The following is a 24,916-nucleotide window of genomic DNA, read 5'->3' as shown; positions in this document are numbered from 1 at the left end:
CTGGCCAATGTGTAAAATTGTGTAAACAGTTGACTGGTCAATGCTCAGTAGCCATTGTTACTTTTTAGTACATTTTTAACCGATGTGGATGTTGACGTGGTTCTGCGAATTGCAGAGCCCTTAGTACTCCGTATACTCCATAGTATACTAATACTCAACGGAACACAGCACAATTGAGATGAGATTATTTTTATCAGTTTATTTTATTTACTGTCTAAAATATATATATATAATTGTTCTTTTTTGAGGAAAAAAATTTAAAAACTGAAAATAAACAAACTAAAAACAAACAAAATAGAAAGAAAAATTAATTGTTTTATTATTTTACGATTTTTTTACTTGTTGAAATTGATACTTTTGTTATAATTATTATATATTGGAATTGATTCTCATATAAATAAAAGTGAAATATATGACAAAAAAAAAGTCATATAACAAAATTATAAATAGGATTGTAAATAAAACAGGGTTAAAAAAAATACAAATAGAAATAATCAATAAAAACTAAATAGATTTGTTCATCCTTTGTGAATATTTGCCCAGAAAATAGGATGCATCATGGTTAATAAACCAAAAAAGGATATCTACGTATAGAATATTAAATCATTATTCAAATATAAAATCGTAGAGAACAAGTGGTTATAAAGAAGATTGTATTTAGCTGTTAAAAAATCAAAACATATAATCATGAAAGAAATATTAGGTATATATTAATAAGTTCAATGTAAATAAAATAAATTAATCTTGGGAAATATATTTTGACTAATGTCCAAACAATTTGAAATAATTTAACAATACCAAATTGTTATGATTTTTTATCTATAATAATTTTGTATAAATTAAAATATAAGTTTATGGAAAAATTACAAATAAAATATAGTATTTATAGAACATAAATGCATATGGATATTTAGATAATCTCTTGAACGAAGTGAAATCTATCTTCCCCTCTTACCCAAAAAAAAAAAAGAAAACTATCTTCCTCTCATAAAATAACTGCTTAGTATCTTCACCGTTGCAGACATATAGTCATGCACATCTATCCATATTTGACAACAAAGATATCTATCAAAAAATATTTGACAACATAGATGAGTTTAAAATGAAGTGCAGGCATTTCAAGTGGAGCTCTTAGAAATTGTAATGCCATCTTAGAAGAACATTCTCAAAAAAAGCCAAAGACGTTTCAGCTTTGCACCAACCCACCTTTTAAGTGTCAAAATCTTATGCATGGATGTTCAGAAAAGACATCAGAACAGGCACAAGGAACATGTCATGTATAATCAATCGAAACAGTCGTATGTATGGAGCTTGACTGGAATTAATGGCTAGATCGTGCTCAGTTCAACGATAAAATCAACTGGTAAATTAACACTGAAAGTTGTTATATATACCCTTTAAGTAACAGCCCAACTTTATGCGAGTACAATGCATACTTCGTTTATCTTGAAGTTGTCATATTGTTGCTGCTGTTTCCATATTTTTTGCTCTCTTTCAGTTTCTGTTTCTTCTTTCTCATTTAAAAACTGTGTTCCACATTGCATAGAAAGTAAAAGAAATGAACATGGGAAGCTTAGATAGCCACAAAGATCACTCGGGAGTTAAATTAGTGAGCCATAAAACTAGAACATGTCAAACAACAATCATTTATAGGGGTATTCTGAAAAATCCAGAGATAGATATTTCTAACATCGAGAAATGCAAACTCTTCAAATTATAAATGTTGCCAACATCAACTCTGTGTTCTGTGCACAACTGTTGGTTGCAAAGAATATTGTTAACTAATTTCAAATTACAAAACTGTTAGTCAACGAACAATTATATGGCCAGTTCCAAACAATGGAAACCAACAAACAAAATAAAAATACAAAATAAAAATACAAAATAAAAAACTTTACAACATAAATTCAGGTATACAAATAAATACCACTATTATACATATTTTTTACTTTTCACCCACATCAGTGTTGTGACTAGACTATTACCCGAATTTGATCTTGTGTGACATGCATAATAATGCCTCAATACATGTATTTAAGATGCTAAGAGTATGCATAAACAAAACTTACATGTAGCTTCATTAATTTCTCGAGGGTAAGATAGATAGAGAGGCAAAGATATTCACCGAAACAAAGGCAATATGCCCCATTGGTGCAGAAAACCCTCTCCAGTGGTGACCTCCAGGACCAACAGAACAAGCACTGCCAGCATAGCTGCCCTTCCATTCCAAGTTTCTGCACTTTTCGTCCAACCCCATTCCCACATTGTAACAGGTGGTGGTAACTCCCTGCGTTGTGAATCATACGCTGCCAACAATTCTTCAACACTGCCTAGGGGAACCAAAGACTGCAAAAAATCCAAACCTCCTATCAGACCACACAGGTGATACCAAAGGCAAGATATGATACAAAGCACAAAGTGGACAGCTGTGGTAAGAATGTCCAAGTGAGGAGTTCTTCCCATTCTTATATATATTTTATTAGCAAGACATACCAGCACTGGTGTTTGTTAAAATCATGTTTAAGTGATTAAATTCACCATTTTTTAACAACTTAAACTTTTAGAACAATCAGTAATTTATTATAGTATCAAAATAGAAGGTCTCAAGTTCGATCCTGTTTCCACTTTATCTCCCATTCAAAATATTAAAAATCCCACATATTTGACCCCACTTATTAAGGGGGAGTTTAGGCCCATATGTGAGGTGAGTGTTAAAATTATGGTTAAGTGATTAAATTCAGCATTTTGTAACAGCTTTAACCTTTTGAAACAATCGATAATTTATCAGTGTTGAAACCACATCCTCATTCTCCACTCTCCACCCCATTATTGTGAGAAGAGGAAGTACCATTTGAGCTAAAGCTCTTTGGCTTCTCTTTTCTTTTCCAATTTTTATTTCACTTTGTTTTTCTCCTTCTGTTTAGGTTAATACACATTGAGAAACTTTAACCCTCCAAAACATTGCAATGACCTCATAGTTTAGAGTGGAAAATGCAATTAACATTTAGCATAAAGAATTTCTTGAGCATAATTTTATATAGAATAAAACCAATTAATGGATGGCCCTTGGGTTGCATTAAAGGTCAGGCTAAGTAATTAAAGGATGGCCTAAGGTAGTATTTTAAATTCAGATACTGCTTGCAGATTATACAGAGTGGGTAGAAAGTAAGGAAAGAGAAAGCAGAAGACAGAAAACAAGCCTAGGCATCAAACCTTGTGGCACTGGAATCACACATCCAAAATATGGCATAATAATATCACACCAGTGCACCACAAGGAGCTAAAGAAGAGGAGCCCTATCCTGATTTGACTAAGAATAATAACTAGAACCACAATAATAAAGAACCATTAAACTATAGATCCGCAGGAACAAAACAGTTATTCAGTTAATCACTAGGACACCCTTGACCAAGAGACTCAGAAAAAAATTCCTGTGCATAGAAACTAATTATAACTTTTTATAAGTACTAAATTACTAATTCTATCAACTCCATCCCCAAGATATTCATGCCATTAATAGCTCTTTCATTTTATTTTTTTATTAAAAAAAAGGGTAACTTATGCTTTTGGTCCCTGAAACTTAGGTTTAGTTCGATTTTACTCGTTAAAATTAGTAAAATTTCAGATTTGGTCCCCGAAATTCCAAAAAGAGGGAACAATTTCATCCCTCTGACTATGGGTTTGGTTCGATTTTGGTCTCTTAAATATGGGGTCAGTTCAATATTAGTTCCTTAATTATGTGGTTGGTTAAATTTTGGTCCCTTGAAAACTGGGGTGGCTCAGCATACCATTAGTCACTAGGTATGTAAATGGAAAAATAGATGGAGGGACTAAGTTGTTCGCTTTTTTAAATTTTAAGGGCCAAATCCGAGCTTTCAAAATTTGAGGGATTAACAATGAACCTATACCAAACTTCAAGGACAAAAAGTATAAATTATCCAAAAATTAATCTGGATTTTTTTGTCCTCTTAACAATAGCAAGTGAAGTTGTTCTAGACTCATGTACCTAGGCTTCAAAAAAAACTCTGAACTAATAAAGCTCATGAATACTTAAAGTTGGCAGGTTTAAATTTTATGCACAACAAACAGCTGAAAAGCTTAAAAATTAAGCTGATGCAAATTCTTTGGCCCCAAAAGCATGTAAGAGTCCAGCACTAATTTGCTTTCCAGCTCAATATTTTTGACGGCCTATTAAACATAAAAATTTTCTGTAGAATAATTCCCCACCTCAGCCCTCAAACATAAGGTTCATATCATTTAGCTCATTATATGGACCATCCACAATGCTTCTCTGCCTAATTTACACTAAACAATGCTGACAAAGAACATCCTCTTTGACTCTTATCTAGCTTCATTACATAGAATAAAACTGTCAATGACATAAGCTTTAGTTTCAGATCTAGTAACTACCTTTTATATGGAGTAAATTTGAAGATATAACTATCATTCACAATAGTGTAGATCTCTTAAAAGTTAAAAACTCAAAAATCATTCTCATTGGAGATCAATTGCACCATCAAAGAAAATAGTATAGTATCCATTCCAAACAGTAATGTTTGATTATATAGCATATCAATTTAATTCCATTATAGAGGTACCTGCCGAGCTTCAAGGTTTGAGACTGCCATAGCTCCAACATAAGGGAGACTCTCAATCACAGCATCTGCCAAATCTGAAATGAAGGTTGGTTCGCATCCTAGGGCAGGAACCCGCCCCCATTTTTCTATACCAGACTTTAGAGCTAATTCTTTATACTCGACATCAATTTCTTCAAGAGTTTCAATGTGCTCACTGACAAAGCTGTGAATCAAGCATCAAAACATTAACAGCACAGCTAAGTTTCAATAATTAAATATGTCTGAAAAAAGATGATGCGTTTGAGAGAGAGAGACCAAGATGAAGCAAATATACAGCTGGTGTAAAATATAGAAAGAATGATGCCAGCACAAATTACCTAATTGGGACAGCCAACAAACTTTTCACTCCTTTTTGCCCAAGCTCAATTATTGTCTCATCTGTATAGGGTTTCAACCATTCCACAGGTCCAACTCTACTCTGTAATGCAATAAGACATGAAGTCAAGATGTCTAACATGGTAATGTTGTATCAGAGTACTATACTTCCATATGCCGCCAACACCAGCATTCCACCATAACACCGGCAACCACATATTAGGACTCCTTTACTCCAGTGACCCACCCAAACTCAAAAACCCAAGATTTTTCATCCCAATCTGACACCAACCAAGATCCAGCTAGTGTTGCAGCCACCAATAGACTCACCTGCCTCAGATGATGTTGCTCTCAGTCAGAATTAGTTGAAAATCTGAACTGCGAAAGCTCTTACACCACTGTCCACTTCCAATATTTAAAAAACAAAAAACAAACAAACTCACCAGAACTGACTCTACCGGGCTGATTTGACTTATCCTTGCTTAATTGGTGTCCTCAGGTTTACCTTTCATCTGATATGTCTGGATTCTCCTCTTGTATCATGCAGGTTGTCATTTTTTAGCACAGTTCACTGCTCTAATTAAGGGTCTGACTTTCACCGGTACGTGTTGATTCTCATATTTTTTGGCAGTTCTGTAGCATGATGTTCAGCCTTGTTCGTTTGGTTCATTTTCTATTTGACCAGTTGATTTATGATTTGGTTAGGCAGTTTTATTGTTGTTTGGTGAAGGTTCTAGGTAGTCTAAATAAAAGGCTTGGTGTATTTGGTTGGCTGGATTTAGTTTAATTGTGTCAATTCCCTTTCTCCCATTTGTGTTATTGGTTCCACCTTTAGTGTTTCTCATGGGATCACATTTTATTTAATTGATCTCTTTCACATGCTTTTTTTTGGTCACATGTTGCCATCCATTTCTGTTGTGTCCTCCACTGCTAACTCAGGTACTTCAATTGCTTGCTTCACTGCTCAGGGAACCTGGGTCATTGACTCGAGCTATTGATCACATGATTGGTACTTCAGGTTTGCTTTCTGACCTTGAGCATCCAAATAATCTTCCCCAGATCACATTGAAAGATGACTTAACCACAAGTATGTCTGGTTTGGGCATTGCCAACCTTAGTCCCACCCTTTCAATATCTTTGGTCATTTATATTCCAAATTTTCCCTTTAGTCTAATGTCTGTCACTAAACTTACTAAATCTCTTTGTTATTACTACACAATTTTTGGGGAATTAAGGCTTGGTGCAAAATCACTGTGTGAGGGGCTCAAATACAAATAATATGTATGTGTGTTAGGGCAAATTAACTAACCCTATACACACTTCCTAATGCCTAACTCAAATTCCTACAAGGGAATAAAAGGATTTCCTGATGGAGGGGTTTTGGGTGCAACTTTGCAAGCACAAGATTGGAAACCGTTCATCTTCATTACCAAAATTAAGGGCACATTTGGTACACTGTAATGATTATTACATGGGAATAGGAATAAGTATTACAAAGAATACATTAAGTTGAAATGTAATAAGTATTACTATTCATTAGTTTGGTGACCATTTAGAAATATAATTCTAAATATGCATTCACAATTTAGTAGAGTATAAAAAGAAAGTATAATTAAATCATTTTTCAATCAAACTTCCTAAAATACACTTATTTTAGGATGTTCAAAATAGAGCTAATAATTAACAAGAAGGAAAATTTATTTTCTTTCCTTTTGAAGATGTGGCAACTAATGGCTTTTTAGGAAATTTTTTAAAAAAGTTATTATATAAGATGAAGAAATAGATATTCAATACTTTTAATAATGAATAGTTATTCCTCATTTTGAAGAATAGCTATTCATAAGGAATAACTATTTATTGTAATAAAAACATAACCAAATAATCAAATAGTTATGCTATAAGAAAATCTATTATATTATAATGTCTATTACAGTCTACCAAACATGCCCTAAAAAAAACATAAAGATGGGCCGGGTATGAGACAAAGGACATCAGAAAACACGGTAGTACCTGATAAGCAAGAGTGTAACCATTAGTTATCTTTCTCTTTGCTAATTCTTCCATTATCAAATCCACACATTCCTCCATCTCTGCCTTGTATGGATCACCAGCCTCTTCCACATATGCAAGTGGCACCCCATGCGCACTAAAGAATATCATAACCTACAATGCATATTTTCAATTAGATTCGCTCACATATGAACTAAAACAATCTAACATTTAAAGCTTTTTCAACAGATGTAAATAATATAATAGAATAAGCACGACTTTGAAATATATATTTTTCTGTTTATTCTCAAATGGACTTGCTGCATTCCAATAATTTGGTGAATAATGAAGCCAACTGTATGAGATTTTTTTTTTTTTTTTTTTTTTTTTTGGCTAAGTAACCAAATGGGAAATTTAGTGATTGCTCCTTTTACAAGGCCTAAAGTGCATTATCATGCTAATGAATGAAATGAGGGAAGGTACTACATTATCATGCTAAATTTATCCCACTCAAATCAATCCCAATTTTTTCACTTCCCATTCCGGCACAACCAGATAATAGTGGTAATTTTCTCCTTTTTTTGAAAAAGTAAATAAATTACTCATGCACCCTGTGGGTCTTAAACTCACAACCTTACCCTCTCTCCCATCATTGTGGAAGAGGATGTATGAGATAGAGCTCATTGACCAAATAGGAGTGGTAATATTGAAACATGTCACTCTAAACTTGAATATTGAAATCACATAAAGACTAATTTACAATCTTTAATTGCACTATAGAATTATGGAATACTAGTCTAAAGATAGGTAAAGCCACCAAAGACTTCCAATGATAGTATTTAATTATCAAACTTAACATTACATTTAAATTTTCAAATAACAAAATTTGGCCAGCCATGAATCCCATGACATTATAACCTAGTCTGCAAAGAGTGAACAGTTTCAGATTAATTGTATAACTAGATTTTTGAAGCAAGGTAAGCTGAGACTAGCTTTCTCAACAAGATATGAGCACTTTCCTTAGTGTTTATGAATATATACCATATCAAGAGATAGGAACTCCATATTTTTCCTGCACAACCCCTGCTTCAGGAGGGTTGAAGTAATGCTGCTGATATTACCTACTTGAGGACTTAAAAGTAAGGCTAGTTCCGATAAGAACTACAATATTGTTTTTTTGCTCTTTACCCAATAAGCATTACAAACAAGAAGAATCAGAAACTCAGTGAGGAGCTGGGAAATTGCCTCAAACTGATAATGACGTACTTCTATTGTATAATAATCTTATAATATTAAAGTGAAAATGTAAGGCAAGCAAATTAAGTTGTTTCCAAAAAAAAAAAAAAAAGGGTATATTCTTCAGTTTCAAAACAAACATTCCACTTCCGTCCAGACCAATACAGGAAGATTATATGTGAACAACCAAAAATCAAGAAATTGAATATGTTCTGAAGCACCATAAATTATATTGATAAACAAACAATGAAACAACAGGATTAAATACAACGAGTAAGAAAATAATAAAAACATTTAAAGAAGCAGTACCTCTTCAGGAGAACCAAATTTCTTTAACTCATTTTCAATCAATTTTGCCATGGCCTTTATGTACCCTTCGCGCTGGTACCAGGAAGGTATTACTGTGTGCTGCATGTTGACTAAATATTCATCCTCCCTGATGAACCAGTAAATTATTTTGTCAGATTAGTTGATATCAGATTATTTTGAGGGATTATCATAACATTATACTAGCAAATGTGTGGTTATCACCGGAATATACTCTCCAATAGTCGAAGGCTTGAACCGCTTGTTGATATTGAAAATTGTGGATAAAGCGGAAGGACAACAAGCTTTGTAATTCTATCTCTTTTTATCTACAAAATTATTTTAAAAGAAAAATAAGTAGCAATATAAATAATTTCATTTCCATATCAGGTTTAGGAATTGACAGATAGCACAAACCAAAACCTTGATTATGAAAACTATTAGGTTAACAGCAAATTAAGTCTTCAATGATATCATAATAGCAGGGCAGAATAATCGACAAAGTTAGTTGGCATTATATTTGAAGAAAGAAAAGTATAAGATATCTCAACTCATTTCCTAAGCCAACTGAATGTTGAATGATCAAACATGAATGCTATTTTAATTAATAGCCTCAACAAGAGCAGCCAAGAAAACATTAAAGCAAGGAAGTGAAGGGAGTGGCTAATTAAGTATGTTGTGCACCACTCACTAGTCACCAGAACAACTCATAATGCAAAAGGGGACCACTGGACTGCTCACCAAAGCTCACGATTTCTTGCATTCCACTTCCCAGACCTCTCTTTCCAGCTAAGAAATAATTTTTTTTTTTAATTTTCTTTTTGGTGGATAAGTGTACAGCTAACCCACATCTCAACCATACAATTTTCTGGTTTAATCTCAATTATTCGATCTATCCCTTTTTAATATGGGTTTAATCATGGTCCTCCGAGCTTTCATCATGAGTTGAACATGATCTATGGTCATGATGCAATCTACAGAAGGGTTGCTTATTCGCATGTTATGGGCTGGAGTGTATAAAGTCACGTATCCCTTTTCCAACGTGGGAATAAGTTATCTGTTCTCCTTCCAGCTTTCCCTCTTCCATCTTCTAAGCTAAACTGAACCAATCCAAAAATAGTATTCCTCATTTTGAAAAAAACTAACAGACATTACCTAAGAAATTCCAAACAAAGAGAAAACTAAAGACCACTTAAATTATTAATAATTATTGACTTCAAGTAATTTGGAAATTTTAAAAATTAAATCTGAAAAGTAGAGGGAAAACTATTTCCTCCAGTGAAGCAAAAAGCCAAACACACTTCTAACAGAAGCCGCCTGGACATGGCAATAAATTGTCCATTCCCTTTGAAAGCAAGCAAGTCTATTTATTCCCTATCAAATACTCCACAGAAGAAAAATAGGCAAAGTTCTAAACTTTCCATGCTAACTCCTCAAAAGCTTAGGACAGATTCCAGTAGTATTTAAAGCACCAAATAAGCCCAAAACTGAAATCAAAGCTGTCTTTCCATCAAATATTGCAACAGGGGATGATCTAATTGCTCCCCTCACTCTTACACTTAAAACACTATGCCAACAAACAAGGATCTTCTTACAGTTAATGGTACTCCCCAGGAGGAAAAACTAGCAGTACTTCTGTTCAAACAAAGCACCATGTTGGCAATAGCCTTAGAGTGACCACACCTTATTCTACATTATCAATCCAAGTGGCAGACATTTTTCTCAATATCCTCACTCTTACACTTGAAACACAATGCTGATAAACAAGGATCTTCTTACAGTTAATGGTACTTCTCATAAGGAAACACTAGCATGGCTGCTGTTCAGACAAAGCAACATGTTGGCAATAGCCTTGAGTAACCACACCTTATTCTACGTTATCAACCCAAGTGGCAGACATTTTATTCAATATCCAACCCAACAGACATCTATCCTTATCAACACAACTCAAGCTCAACCTTATTTTATCCTAATATAGCTCAGATAGGTTGGGTTCATTTGGTTGGTTTGATCAAAGAATCAAAATGTCTCACACCAAGAATAAAATTTAATTCTTAGAAACTGTCTGAATTTGTATATGGATTTGGTTAACTATTTGGCTTTCCTTAGTGTGGAAGGAAAGTTGACTTGATTTCCTTTTTTAGATTTTCTTTATGTGGAAGGAAAGTCTATTCCTTGTCAAAAAAGTAACTAATATTTCTTGTTCACCTGGGAATAGGATTGGTGGCCTTGGCCCAAGAGTCCTCCCATATGAGAAGAAGAGAAGGCTCTTAGAAGAAAAGCAATTTAATAGTTCTTTTGGGGTTGAAATGATACCCATGATGAGAGCTATGTAAGAGAGGTTGAGCTTTGTAATCCCTATTGAGTACAGTGGATTTGATATCTGTCTTCTTGGAGGTAGATTTTGTTTGTCAAACCACATAAATTCTTGTGTGCTCTGTGTGTTTGTTAATTTACTTGCCTTTATAGTTGTTTGTTCAAATCTTTGAGTGTTATTGCATGAGTGGTATCAGAGCCTCTACTATCACACAAGTGGTATCAAAGCCTCCACTATCACACAACACATGAAACATCTGCAGGTATTCTCAAGAAGGAGAAGTTGAGTGTGTGTGTGTGTGTGTGTGTGAGAGAGAGAGAGAGAGAGAGAGAGATGGACAAGGAGGGAGGAAGGCAGTCAAAAGAAAAGCAAGGGGTTCAAATTTATGTTAAACCTAATGTCAAATCTCTAATCTGACTGATATAGGAATTTGATGTCAGGTAAAACAATAAGACTGCAATGTAAGAAAAAGAAGACGGACAATTTTCTTTCTCTTTTTTTTTTTTTTTTTTTTTTTTTTTTTTTTTGGGATCGGCATTTTCTTTCCTAATGTTATGTAACTTTGGAAAAAGGCTCCAAAAACATTGTTGCACATGCTGATTTTGATGAACGAAATTATATTGGAAATTTTCCATAGCTTGGTGGTGAATCCAGGCAGTCCAAGGTGGTGAAGCGTAGGGTTTATTCCTGTTACCTTTTCTTAATATCTATACATGCACCTTTTTGCAACTCTATGCTGGATCACTCATGCTTCTGTGAACTGGAAGAGGTATTTGGAACTGGTACACAGCCTTAATCCAATTTTGGAGAGGCTCTTTCTTAGATTTGAACCCATGACAAGTTGCTTGGGAGCAGGGCACTTACCATCACATCAAGGTCCAGCATCTAAAGGAAGATGAATAATATATATTGCGATACTTGCTTAAAGCATTAATTATACAGAAATGTTCTAGATCAATACAATTGTATTTAAGATTTTGGATTCAGCCTAAAATTACTTCATGGGGGGTTAAAAAAGAGGTGGGGTGGGGGGGATAGTAACTGCACCCAATCCCTACTAGGGTAGCAAATAGGATTGAAAAGTTGCAGAGGAATTTTCTTTTTTTTGTTTTGGGGGGGGGAGTATGGAGGAGTTGTGTAAATTTAAGTTGGTAAGGTGGATAAGGTATGTTCTACTCAGTGTGGCAGGCTGGGGATAAGGAAGATCACTACTTTTACTAAAGCTTTGTTGGGGAAATGGTTGGGGTGTTTTGGGGCCGAGGATACTCAGTTATGGAGGCATGTGGTAGCTTCAAAGTTTGGGGAAAAGAAGGGGGGGGGGGGGGTGGTTGTGTTGTTCGAAACTAGGTAGGGGTTCACATGCATGTGGCTTGGGGTTGAGTATTAGGATGGGGTGGGAGGACTTTTCAAAGTATATTTGGTTGGCATAGGGAAGAGAGTACGGTTTTCGCAAGATTGGTGGTGTGGAGATCAACCTCTGAAATTGAGTTTCACTTTTATTTGAGATTGCGTTAAATAGAGAAGCATTGGTGGAGGATGTTTTGGTGAGACAGAATATGGGGGATGTACGCAGGTGGGATGTGCGGTTCCAACATTGGTTTAATGATTGGGAGGTGGAGTTAGTAGGGGTTTTTCTTCACCAGTTGGAGTTACATATTCCTCTAAATGAGGATGGGGATCCATTGAGATGGAGGTTGAAGAAAAATGGAGACTTTGCCATTCGCTCCTTCTTTAGTGATCTGAGGGGATCTTCTAATGCTTTCCCTTCGAAAAAAAAAATCATATGGGGTGTAAAGGCTTCATGTCGAGTAGCTTTCTTTGTTTGGACAGCTGCATGAGGATTGGGAAAAGAGTCTTACAAGAGATAATTTGAGAAGGGAGGGCTTATAATAGTAGATTGGTGTTGTGGTAGACAGTGGGGGGGGGGGGGGGGGGGTTGGGTGGGTGGGGTGGGGTGGTGGTTCTAAGTTGTGGAGTTTTGCTCTTACCACTTTTGGAGTTTCTTGGAATTTCCCAAAGCTGTGTGATTTATTGATGGGGTGGAGGAACTGTTTGGGGTTCAAATATTTGAAATTTGGTACCCTTGTGTGTTTTGTAGATTATTTGGAGAGAGCGTAACAATTGCATTTTTGAGGATCAAGAACATTCGATGGATCAGATCATAGCATTATTTACAGAGACTTTGTTCGACTGGTCTCGAGCTTGGGGATTCACGTCTAGTGATTCCATTCTGCTGTTCTAAGATTCTCTTTTTTTTGTACATAGTTTTTTTTTTCTTTTTCTTTTTTTCGGTTACTAAATTTTTTTTTTACTTATAAAAATATATAAAAATAAATAATAAAAAATATTTATAANTTTTTTTTTTTTTTTTTTTTTTTTTTTGGGATAGGCATTTTCTTTCCTAATGTTATGTAACTTTGGAAAAAGGCTCCAAAAAACATTGTTGCACATGCTGATTTTGATGAACGAAATTATATTGGAAATTTTCCATAGCTTGGTGGTGAATCCAGGCAGTCCAAGGTGGTGAAGCGTAGGGTTTATTCCTGTTACCTTTTCTTAATATCTATACATGCACCTTTTTGCAACTCTATGCTGGATCACTCATGCTTCTGTGAACTGGAAGAGGTATTTGGAACTGGTACACAGCCTTAATCCAAATTTGGAGAGGCTCTTTCTTAGATTTGAACCCATGACAAGTTGCTTGGGAGCAGGGCACTTACCATCACATCAAGGTCCAGCATCTAAAGGAAGATGAATAATATATATTGCGATACTTGCTTAAAGCATTAATTATACAGAAATGTTCTAGATCAATACAATTGTATTTAAGATTTTGGATTCAGCCTAAAATTACTTCATGGGGGGTTAAAAAAGAGGTGGGGTGGGGGGATAGTAACTGCACCCAATCCCTACTAGGGTAGCAAATAGGATTGAAAAGTTGCAGAGGAATTTTCTTTTTTTTGTTTTGGGGGGGGGAGTATGGAGGAGTTGTGTAAATTTAAGTTGGTAAGGTGGATAAGGTATGTTCTACTCAGTGTGGCAGGCTGGGGATAAGGAAAAAAAAAAAAAAAAAAAAAAAAAAGAGCTCAAATTTACTTGTTTTTTACTTCAAAAAATCCATGGAACAAAGTTTATAAATTCCTAGAGTTATCTACCAGTTTTACATTTAAACAAGCTTATATAAAATATCCATTTGTTACCTTCAAAAAATATCCAATATTCCAAATGTATGTTACAATTCAATTAATGTGCTATTAAATAAGCCTATATAAAAGATCCACAAGCTTTAGTCTCTGCAACTTCAGTTGAATTAAAAGCAAAAAAAATGCTTTTGCACCATCATTATCATCAGAAGGAGAAACTATTCAGCATTATGCTCTAAAACTAGTAAATAATTAAAGGAAAAGAGAGATCCAACAATGGTAGCATCTTAATGTACCAATTAATATATAGAAAACCAATATTCCAACAAAATACCTGTTCAATTGCTTCTTCAGTGAATGGATGCCAGTAACGCATACCAACATACACCTTAGCCGGGACATTCTTTTCCCAAAGGAACTTCATCAGCTCTTCAGCCTGAATATATAAAAGGATAGCCAGAGAAAGGACGAGGAAAAGATCAAAATTGGCATTCTTATAAAATAACTCATACATAAAAGCTCTTCCTAAAAGTACTCTTGTGAGTTTGTGACTAACTAATACTTACAATCCACTAGAAATCACAATGCTTCAAACTATTAATATCTACAGGTTATGTTTTGAGTATCCATAGTCATCGCAGTGAGAGGGGACAGAAAAAGTTTTCCCACCTTTGAGAAAGCAGAGAATGAAGATATTTATAATTTTTGCAGGAAGGAGGATTGATTATCATCCCAATAACCAGAAATCGCTATACACTTTAATGTACACATCATAAATAACTAAAATCATGTCTAAAAAATAAATCAATGGATAAATGAGCTCTAAAAACAGAAAAATAAAATATTAATATTCAAGTCAATGTTAACAAAAATAATCATGCCTGTGCATCAGTTATCTGTCGAAGAGGAGAGCCACCGCCAATTGATGCATAGCCTTCTTTGCTCTTGGGAGCCCTGAGAATGGATATAAATTGTGCCAAGGGCTTTTGAAGAAAACGAAACAACCGTGGTAATCGTATAATATCCTGTCCAATAATGTAAAGTCAAATGAGTACAGCAACATCACGGACGAAAATGAATGTCCACTTCAAGGGTTTGTTAGTACACATGATACCACCCCCAACCCCGAAAATATATATATAGATGATCAGTTCAAGTTTACCGCTTAATCCAACTATTCCTCATTTACATTTAAAGTAAAAAGACATTGTAAGATCTAATATCAGCTCATATAAAGGAAAAAAATTGTAAGGGAAAGATTCTTTGTTGCTTAGTATTCTGATGTCTAGGTTCAGGAAGATATAAAGGACAGAGATGCAATCCACTGGTCTTGATGAAGGTTTTCCAAAATATCTGGTATAGACTTTTTTTCTCTAATTAATGAGGGGCAGAGTTTTTGTCCAAACTAATTTGTATGAAAGTTTCTCCAACCCACTACTTAGTGATTCAAATGAATATTCACATATACTTTTACTCGTATGACTTTTTGTTAGGATAAGTCATCTAAATAAAACACATTCGAATCGTCACGTAATGGGCTAAATGAGACTCTTCCAACTCAGTTTGGAGAAAAACTTTGTCCCATAATGAGGTCTAGATCATATCATTAAATTTGGCTTATATGAACTATTGAAATAACCTTCTCGGTCAAGTACTAATGACTAATCCTTGCATCAGAAAATGGAAAAGACCTCGTTCACTATGGTTATAAAGAAATATAGCATTGTGGTTATATAGAAATATAGCACTGCAGGAGCAAACATCTGAAAGGAGGTTCATGATCCAAAGAGGAAACAAAGGCAAAAAAATCATTTTGGGTCCTATAAATATGTGGTAATTTTATTTTGGTCCTCGTAAATTCAATTTTGTCAATTTAGTCCCTAACTATTTTACATTGTTTCAATGTTATCCTTGTTGTTATCTCACTAATAGAAAATGTGGATGTATCTAATAGATTTCTTATGTCACATTAATAAAAGAGTGATATAATAATAATTACATAGCATAAAATGGAAGCTTCAACAACATAGGTGTCACATAATAGCCATGTCACCTGCCATGCTGGCATTTCTCTTGTTCTTTTTTTATTTTCTCCCTTTTCTTTTACTTGTATTTTTCCTTCCAATTTCTTGGTAACCAAATAAAGAACAAAAACTCAATCAATCAAATGCCAATCACCATCTTACAATCAAATCCCAATAAAGCTTCAATCCTCACTCAACAACACCCAACTCTGGAAAAGGTTACACTCCCAAAAAATAAACATGTATGAGAAAAAGTCAATGACGAATCAAACACACCCCAAACTCAATAGAAATCAATCCAATACCTCCATTCCAAATCCAAGTAAGCCAGGAATAAGAGCTTGCTACATCTTACCAAGAACAACCAAAACCCAAAATCCTAAAAGACTGCTAGACCAAACCACATTTTCAATTCCACTCCTTTAAAGCAAATATTGAAAAAACCCACCGGCAAAACAATCCCATCCATTTCACCGTTTCGCACAAATTCCACTCCATTAAACAAGAATTCCAACAAGAAAAAATTCCAGCCCATTTTGCCTTAGCCACACCGGGTACCCCACCTCCATTGCTAGTGACATCATCCTTCGTGATCACGTAGCCTAGCATTGGGGTCTCCAGTTGATCTGACAACAACATCATTGGAGTGACTGATTGTTACAGCGAGTAGAGTTTTGTTCTAGAGAGTCTTCAATTAGATAAAGAGGGAAGAACATGAAATAAGAATGCAAGAGAGAGACAGATCTGGTATTTAGGAAAGAAGAAAAAGGTGGCTAACACAGTTATTTATGTTACCTAAGCCATTGACATGCAGAAGTAGTAAAAAAGGACATATCATTTAAGGAAGTAACATAAAGTATGACTTCGGATAGAATAGAATGGAGGAAAAGAATACATGTGGCTAAACCTTACTAATTTGTTGAGGATCCATAGCCAACCACAAAATTTGAGATTAAGGCTTTGTTGTTTTTGTTGTTGTCACATTAGTTGTAAACGTAACATGTAAGTAATGGCAAGGGTATCATTGAAATGGAATCAAAAGGCCAAGAACTAAATTGACAAAATTGAATTTCTGACCAAAATAAAATCACTCCATATTTATAGGGATAAATGTGAATTTTGCAGGGCACATGCCTACACACACACAAAAAGTTGACGTAGCATAACCATGATTTTATCACCCACCATTTGTTGATAGCTATCCCCAATCCTAAATACAGATTTATGCATGTGTGTGTGCACGTATTAAGTAAAGCAATTCATTAAAAAGGTGCAAAGAGGGGTACAACCTTGTATACAAGAAGTATACATGTGAAGAGAAAAATAAGGAAATATCAGTACAAGAGATGATGTAACTGTGTAACTGATGGCAAGATATACACAAGGAACAACAAATATCATTTTAAGATTTTGTGAAAAGAAAATATTATTCACCTGCAACATAAACCATTCCACATGCACATATCTTTCGATATAAGTTGTGAAAGAACAAAGTAAGACAGCAGAAACTTGCATTAAATAAAGGTCAAAAATTTCTGACCCATCTAACAAGGAAATATTGATGAATCAAAATAAACATAATGGTCAATAAAAAACTTGACAATGAATATTCCAGCAGTGAAACTAAACAAAAAAAAAAAACGAAAGCTTGTTACCGGGTCAGCAAAAAGGTTAAACAAGAAAGGCTGCACATCATCAAGAGTCTCTGGACCTCCAAGGTTGAGCAACAAGACTCCTATCTTATCTTCGTCAACAATAGGCACATTGGAGACATCCAGTTGAGTTTGTGGGGTCACTAGTGCCCCCAATGGCAGTAAATGCTTGTTCAGAGATTGCTTAGAAAACAAAGATTGTGTTTCAGACGATCCCCAAGAAAATCTTGCAACTATGTGATTTTTTGAAAGATAAGAATTATGACAAGCCTCCATATGAACCCCCGAGCAACGATATATTCTTTGGGAGGAACACATTGCCTGTGGCAACTGCCTATCAAAGCAAAGAACACCAAAACATAACAAAATTTGGATTTTGCGATACCAATCTCACATAAACAAATTTTTTACCATCAAAGTTAAAATACACTTTTCATCTCCGAAATCTGGTCTAAGTTCAAATTTTTGTCCCTCAAATTGAAAACGTTTTAATGTAGTCACAAGCATCAATTCCATCCTTCCTTCAATCTATCTCCCATTTGCAAACAGAGTGTTAAGGTAACACATCAATTTGTAGTATCCCTCGTATCCCTAATACATTTAATATATGAAATTGATACTCAGGACAAAATTGAAACTTTAAAAATTTTGAGTGACAAAAAAGGTAGATTTTAGGGACAAAAAGTACACTTCAGCCCAAAAATAAATAAATAAAAAATGAGAAGAAGAAAATGGGAAAACTTACGGTGGGAATTTGCAATTGCGAGAGGTAGAGGTGAGGCATGGGGGACGAAGAAATGTGGACGAAGATGAAGAATAAGGAGAAGAGGAACACGCATGACCCTGAATCAGACCCTTCATATTCAAAACAGTTTACAGAACTAGTACCACTCTTCCTCCTCTTTTACGTGCCTAAAAATCAAAACCCCACCACACAAAATGAGCCTGAAATCCCAAAACCAAGCATTTACATCAAAACCCAGTTGAAAAAATTTATCAATGAAGAAGAAAGAGGAATTACCGACACGCAGTGCAAGGAAGCATGTGAAAGAAATTGTAGTATGAAGAAATGGAGAGTTTGTGTGTTCTTTCACTTTCTACAATAGTAAGCAGAAATACCAGTTGGAGTTTAGCTATGTTGCTCTCTCTCTCTCTCTCTCTCTCTCTCTCTGAAGTCCCAACCAAGTAGCAGAAGTAGTTGGGTGGTATTGTATGGTATGATGAGAAGGGAGGGCCACTCAGAATGACAGAGTGATTGGAAGCCCACGCCACTCTTTCACTATCTCTCTCTCTGTCCCTCAAATATGCTGTCTTATCCTTTTCTTTTTCTTTTTTTTCTCATTTCCTTTCTTGCACTATCACCATCACCTTTTTTTTTTTTTTTTTTTTTTTCCCTGGCAATCAGCCAAAACGAGAGGCACCAAGTCCACAGGCGGACAAAAAGAGGAAATAAAATCTAAAGATTGACATCTACCTAAAAAGTCTAATCAATCAGCACACCTATTTGCTTCACGGTAGGTATGCTTGATGCTTAGGTGTGGAATCTGAGCAGCAAGACTTCTGCAGTTGTCAAAAAGCGAGGAGACTATAGTATTAGTATATAAAGGATTCCTTAGAGCATCAACTAGAGCTTTGGCATCTAGTTCTACCACCACATCATTCAAATTAAGTTGAATACACAGGAGTAGACCACACACAGTGCCCACATTTTAGCCAAGAAGCTGTTAGCTTTACCGATTTTTTTAGAAAAACCCATGATCCAATTGCCTTGATCATCTCTAATCAGCCCTCCTCCTCCAGTAGCCCCTAAAGCAACACCCGAAGACCCATCAGTATTGATCTTGACCCAGCTCGTGTCTGGCTTTTCCCATTTGATTTGTCTGATAACCAAACGATTGCTGCACTTTGGCTGAGTTACACACAGCACAAACTCCATTGCTTGCATAATAATCACATTGGTAATGTTTGGGTTGATTCTTTTGTTGTTGAAGACCACTTGATTTCTTTGCTTCCATAATGACCATATGGCAAAAGAAAAAAGGGAGTGCCAGGGAACACCTTTGACAGTGTGAGAAGACTTTGAACTAGCATTGGAAATTAGCCAAAGTTTAAAGTCTTGAGAAAAGAAGTTGGCATTGCAGTGATGATACCCCAACTGTTGCCATATTGGTTTCACAAGGCGACAATCACAAAGGGCATGTGAGATAGACCCCAGCTGCTCTAGACATATGGGGCATGTAGTGTCTAATGAAATACCTCTTTTGGCTAAGCACTCCTTGACACCAACACTTTTATGCATGCACTTCCAGATGAACATTTGGATTTTCGGCAAGGTCTGAAGCTTCAAAATCCATGAACCCGAGAAGGAAACATCTTCCATATGATTTGTGGCTAAGAGGTAAGCACTCTTCATATCAAAACTTCCCTTAGCAGAAAACTTCCAAGCCAATTTATCAAAACTTCTAGCAGCTATTGACAAAGGGACCGCTTGAATGTCAGCTTTAATTTCTGAGGGGATTTCAAATGGAATGGCAGCCCAATTCCATCCAAAAGGTGCACGGAGGTCTCTCAAAGTGAGGCTAGCCGAATCTTAGGGAGGGGGCCTTGTATGCTAGATCTGATAGGACCACTATTTAACCAACAATCCGACTAGAAATTAAGATTACTCTTATACCCTATGTTGAGGGTCATTTTTGGAATAGGCAGAAGGCAGCCCAACCCAGAGATACGGGCAGCAGATAAGCGGCAGGCTAAGAAGAAACCATTGGGCTCAAACGGCGGGAATAATGGATCACAGGCCCTTAATATAAATAAACGAGTCTTGAAGAAGTAAGTGGGCCTAAAAGGCTCAGAAAGAAAGAAAACAACACCCATGGGCGATATGTGGTATGGAAAAATGAGAATGGGCTGTGACAGGCCCGAAGTAATGTAAACAAATAAAGTAAGGGACAATGGCAAGCCCATGAACTCCAAGGATGAGAATAAGGAAATTGGGCCAGGGAAGCCCAATTGAGTTAGTAAATGCCCATGGGATGCGAAGTTAGTAAATGGACCAAGGAAGTCCAAAGGAAGTAAATGGGCCGGATAGGCCCAAGTGAAAAGAAAGGGACATTGGAGCCCACAAGCGAGAACACTAGTGGCCATATTAAGCCACTGGGGGAAAGAAAGGAACGGCAGGCCTAAAAAGAGGCCCAGCAGGAACAAATCGCCGCAGTAGGAAAGGCCGAGTAACATGGTGGGAAACTAAGACAATTAAAGAATTGGGCTGAAGAGAACACGAAGCCTAGTACTCGGTAAAGCCCAAACCCTATGGGAGTGGAAAACCAGAGTAACAACCAGGGAAGAGCCAAGAACAGACGATAGGCAATACAAACAAACTGTCCAGCACACGGCAGATGCATGAACAACAGGCAGATTTCAGAAATATACACGCGCAAGGCCCAGGCACCACGAGCCTGTATCCAGCCAATACAGGACATGGTGGGGTCGTGGGTCAGAGGTAAGAGGGCATGGTTTGGAGGTGGGGAAAGGGGAAGGCATGTTTTAAGGTTCCTGCTCAAGCTCTTTTGGGGAATACGTCTTGTTGGGATGACATACCACCCAAAAGAGGCAAGGCTGAGTAGGAACCAATAGGTGCATGCCATGAGGGATAGAGAGAGAGAGATATCACCGCGGCAGGAAGAGGCGCCGCGGCAGACTAACGGACAAAAGGTTGTCTGTGTTTGTGACAGGGGAACTCGTAGACGGAACAATAATGGTCAGCGATTGCACCCAGACCAGACAAAGATAGTTAGGGAGTAGAATGGTAAAATTTAGTCACGGCAGGCACTATAAAGGAAGCCTCTACCGTGTATAAGAGATACAACAAGCAAGAGAGCAATACAAGAACGAAAGGAAAAAACACTCTGTAACAGACTTAGAAAAACAAAGGAGTATAATACTAAAAACTACCATTGTGGAAATCGCTAAGAAAGAACTAGAAAAGTAAGAAAGAGAGAGAGAAAAAGAGCGAGTGTTAGTGGCATGCACTGATAGGTCCCTTCTCTTCTCTCCCTCTCAAATCCCTGCTCTCTTCTAGAATCGTCCTGGACATTGTCTATTCAGGCCTGTCTCCCTCAAACCCATTAATTTTCGCGGCAGGAATTTCCTTTTCCTCGGAGGTTAATCGTTTTTGAGAAGAGGCGTTCTCCCTCCCTGACCTTGCCCCTACGGACCAAACTGAGTTTATCCCCTTTATTCGTTGATTAATCTTCATTCCCATTTTGCTCTTACTAGTTTACGTGTCAAAATTATTCATATTATTGTGATTATGGACCATTCGGTCCTTTGTTGTTAAAAGAATTATCTGGTCATTCCAGAATAAATTTGCTCTGTTTTTTATCAATTATGTCTGTCTGCCGCAAGCTTTTCTGAAACAGCACTGCCTGCCGCAAGCACTCGCTTGGCAGACAAGGCCTAGCTTGTGCACAAGCCGGCCAAGTTGAGTTCCAATTAGACTGGTCTCGACTCCTGCAACCCAGAACACTCAGGCCTACGACCACAAAGGGGCGGCCCAGCCCAACACGGTAAAAAAGGCCCCTACATGAAATTGGCGACTTCACTGAGGAGTTGAGAAATAGTTCAGGGACAAGAGCCCTCACAAGCAAATGCCTCCGAAGTCCAGGACAACACGGAATATGAGTGTTGTACCCTCATAAGCAGAGTCCAGGCCTACAACGCCCCACCAACCACAGCCTAATCAGGCAGAAGGTGCTAACGAGATGGGGACTGAACCCCAACCTCCCCCGAGGATCCTTGCCGACAACGCCAACACCTTTGTGGAAGTGTTGTAGGCTTTACAGCATTCGCAACAGCAAATGATGGAAGAAATTCGTCAGTTAAAGATGGATAGAACCAAGGAGAAAGGAAGCCAGTATAATCCAGAGCATGCGGCAGAAGAGACACTAGTAGGAGGTGTCCCATAGAATACGGATCAACGTTTTATTACTATGGCAGAAGTAGCAGCTCTCTTGGAGCAAGAGAGAGCCAGAGGACCAAAAGAGAGATTCTACACACGTAGACCCCCATACCCACTAAGGGTGCTCAGTATACCATACCCTGAGAGGTATGAACCGCGAGTCTTTGCACAATATGATGGCAGGAAGGGAAGTGCTGTGGAGCATGTGAGCAAATTCATAGATACGCTTGGCCTTTATGCCGTAGACAAAGACTTGTGTCTTCGAGAATTTTCTAAATCATTGTGTGACCAGGCTTATACCTGGTACATTGGCTTAAAGCCAGGGTCGATCCCAACATAGGATGATATGGTAGATGTATTTTGTACTAAGTACTTCCACAGAGAAGAAACGGTGACACTTGCAACACTGCAAGCGACCAAGCAAAGGAGTGATGAAGACTTGATGGAGTACATCAAGAGATTTAGGGACATAGCACTCGACTGCTATGACCATTGCGAAGAAAGGACACTGGTGGAAATGTGTATGACGAACATGATTAGGGAGTACAGGGCAGTTCTGGAAAACCTCGAAATCTTCCAGTTCGCGGAGTTATTACAGAAGGCGAGAAAAACTGCCCAGTCTGTAAAGCCAAGCACAGACAAAAGAAGTGCCCCGCAAGCCATGGCGGTGTCCACCGGTGAGCAGAGGAGAAAGACCGACGGGAGAGAATACGATACTCCCCCGCCAATACCATGCACCGCAAAAGAACTAGACATACTGCTAGACAAATGGATAGCAGATGGCGTTTTCAAACCTAACCAAGTTGCTAGGGAGCCCACAGAAGAGGAAAGGAGGGACCCGCGTTTTTGTCGTTTACACAACTATGTCCAACATTCTACTGCAGAATGTTGGGCACTTCGCAGACTGGTGCACTGCAGGATAAAAGAAGGGACTTTAGAATTATCCCAGCAAGAGGTCCAAAGAAACCCACTCCCAAATCACAAAGGGAAGGGTGTAGCAGCAGTGGTGATTTGTGCGGATCCAGAGAATGACGAAGGAGAGAATTCGGCCTTGCTTGCCGCAGCGATTACTACTTTACAGTAGAACTCCAAATTCAAAAAATTATTTGATCAGTTAGGCCTTACAACAAAGGAAAGAAAAGTAGCCACCGAGGCTCTAGTAAGCATTGCCTCTAGGGCAGGGGTAGAATGTTTATCAGCGGAAGTTCAAGATAACAGGGCTCTCTTGTAGGAGTCAACTGAAATCACCTTCAGTGATGAAGATATGGAAGTGAGGTACTCAGACCATAGGAGACCTCTTTATCTGGCAGCATCCATAAATCAAATCCCCATAAAAAGAGCCTTAGTAGATACGGGTGCTTCCGTAAATCTCATCCCGCTGAGCACTCTGCAAGCTACGGGGATTTCAGAAAGAAAGATCCAAGGGTGTCCAATGGAGGTAACAGGATTCGGTGGAAGGGGAGAGTACACTGCAGGCCATATCCAATTGTGGTTAAAAGTGGGACCCATAGCTTCTCTAGCTCGGTTCCACATGGTAAAAATGGAAGTCTCGTACCACGTACTCTTGGGGCGACCATGGTTACATAAACACAGGCTAGTTCCATCCACATACCACCAATGTGTGAAAGGACGGATGAACGACAGGATGATACGCATAACAGCAAATCACTCACCATTTGAGCAGGTAGAAGCTCATTTAGTAGAAACCATGTTCTACAATCAATGGGCTTCATCCAGGGAAAATTCAGTATTAAGAACATAAGGTACCTTCGTACCTAAATGGAGAGACATCCAGGATGATCCCGAGCCTGACCTAAGGGAGTTGCTGGCTTGAAAAAGGAAGAGGAAGGAAGTGCCAACTGCAGACTCAGAGGATACACCTCACTGCATCAGGATTCGAGGTCCTGACGGCAGGATAGTGTATAAATTATGAAGGCACGAGGGGCCCACGAGTAAAACGCAGGAGGGCCCCACCCATGAATGGCAGCACGAGAACTTGGGGTGTTGCGTGGTTCAAGAAAAGTCAGAAGAAGAAACTGAGGAAAATGAGGAAGTTGTGACAGAAAAGGAAGTACAGGTTATGGCAGAAGAAGAAATGGAAGAAGTCGACTTGGGGTCTGTTTCACAGGGACCAAGGCCTATCCTAATTAGTGCAAGTTTGACAGGAATGGAAAAAGGAGAACTGATGTTGCTCTTAAAGGAATTTAAAGATGTCTTTGCATGGGAATACAATGAAATGTCGGGGTTAGACCCTGGGCTAGTTGCACATACGTTGAATGTGGACCCAGAGGCTAGGCCAATCGCCCAGCCTGCCAGGACATTCCACACGGAGATAAAAGG

General features: G+C 37.4%; 1 protein-coding gene across 3 annotated transcripts; it reads right to left on the bottom strand.

Annotated features, from left to right (window-relative positions):
- Nucleotides 1–1,872: 1,872 nt before the first annotated feature.
- LOC112000854 (ferrochelatase-2, chloroplastic) lies at nt 1,873–18,918 on the bottom strand. Of its 3 annotated transcripts, none has more exons than XM_024033022.2 (11): nt 18,641–18,918; nt 18,365–18,564; nt 17,623–17,953; nt 14,825–14,968; nt 14,278–14,379; nt 8,709–8,812; nt 8,487–8,613; nt 6,963–7,115; nt 4,955–5,055; nt 4,599–4,800; nt 1,873–2,346 (listed from the first exon to the last, which is right to left on the bottom strand). In XM_024033022.2, the coding sequence occupies exons 2-11, from the start codon at nt 18,478–18,480 to the stop codon at nt 2,122–2,124; spliced, it is 1,605 nt and encodes a 534-aa protein (XP_023888790.1). In that variant the 5' UTR covers nt 18,481–18,564; nt 18,641–18,918; the 3' UTR covers nt 1,873–2,121. The 3 variants fall into 3 exon arrangements, with proteins under 3 accessions (XP_023888790.1, XP_023888789.1, XP_023888791.1); XM_024033021.2 differs by having other exon boundaries at nt 18,365–18,531; XM_024033023.2 differs by having other exon boundaries at nt 18,645–18,918.
- Between the last annotated feature and the right edge of the window lie 5,998 nt (nt 18,919–24,916).

This window comes from Quercus suber, unplaced genomic scaffold (assembly GCF_002906115.3).
Source record: "Quercus suber isolate HL8 unplaced genomic scaffold, Cork oak 2.0 scaffold_31, whole genome shotgun sequence".
NCBI classification, from domain to species: domain Eukaryota; kingdom Viridiplantae; phylum Streptophyta; class Magnoliopsida; order Fagales; family Fagaceae; genus Quercus; species Quercus suber.
This window is presented reverse-complemented; position numbering and strand designations above follow the sequence as displayed.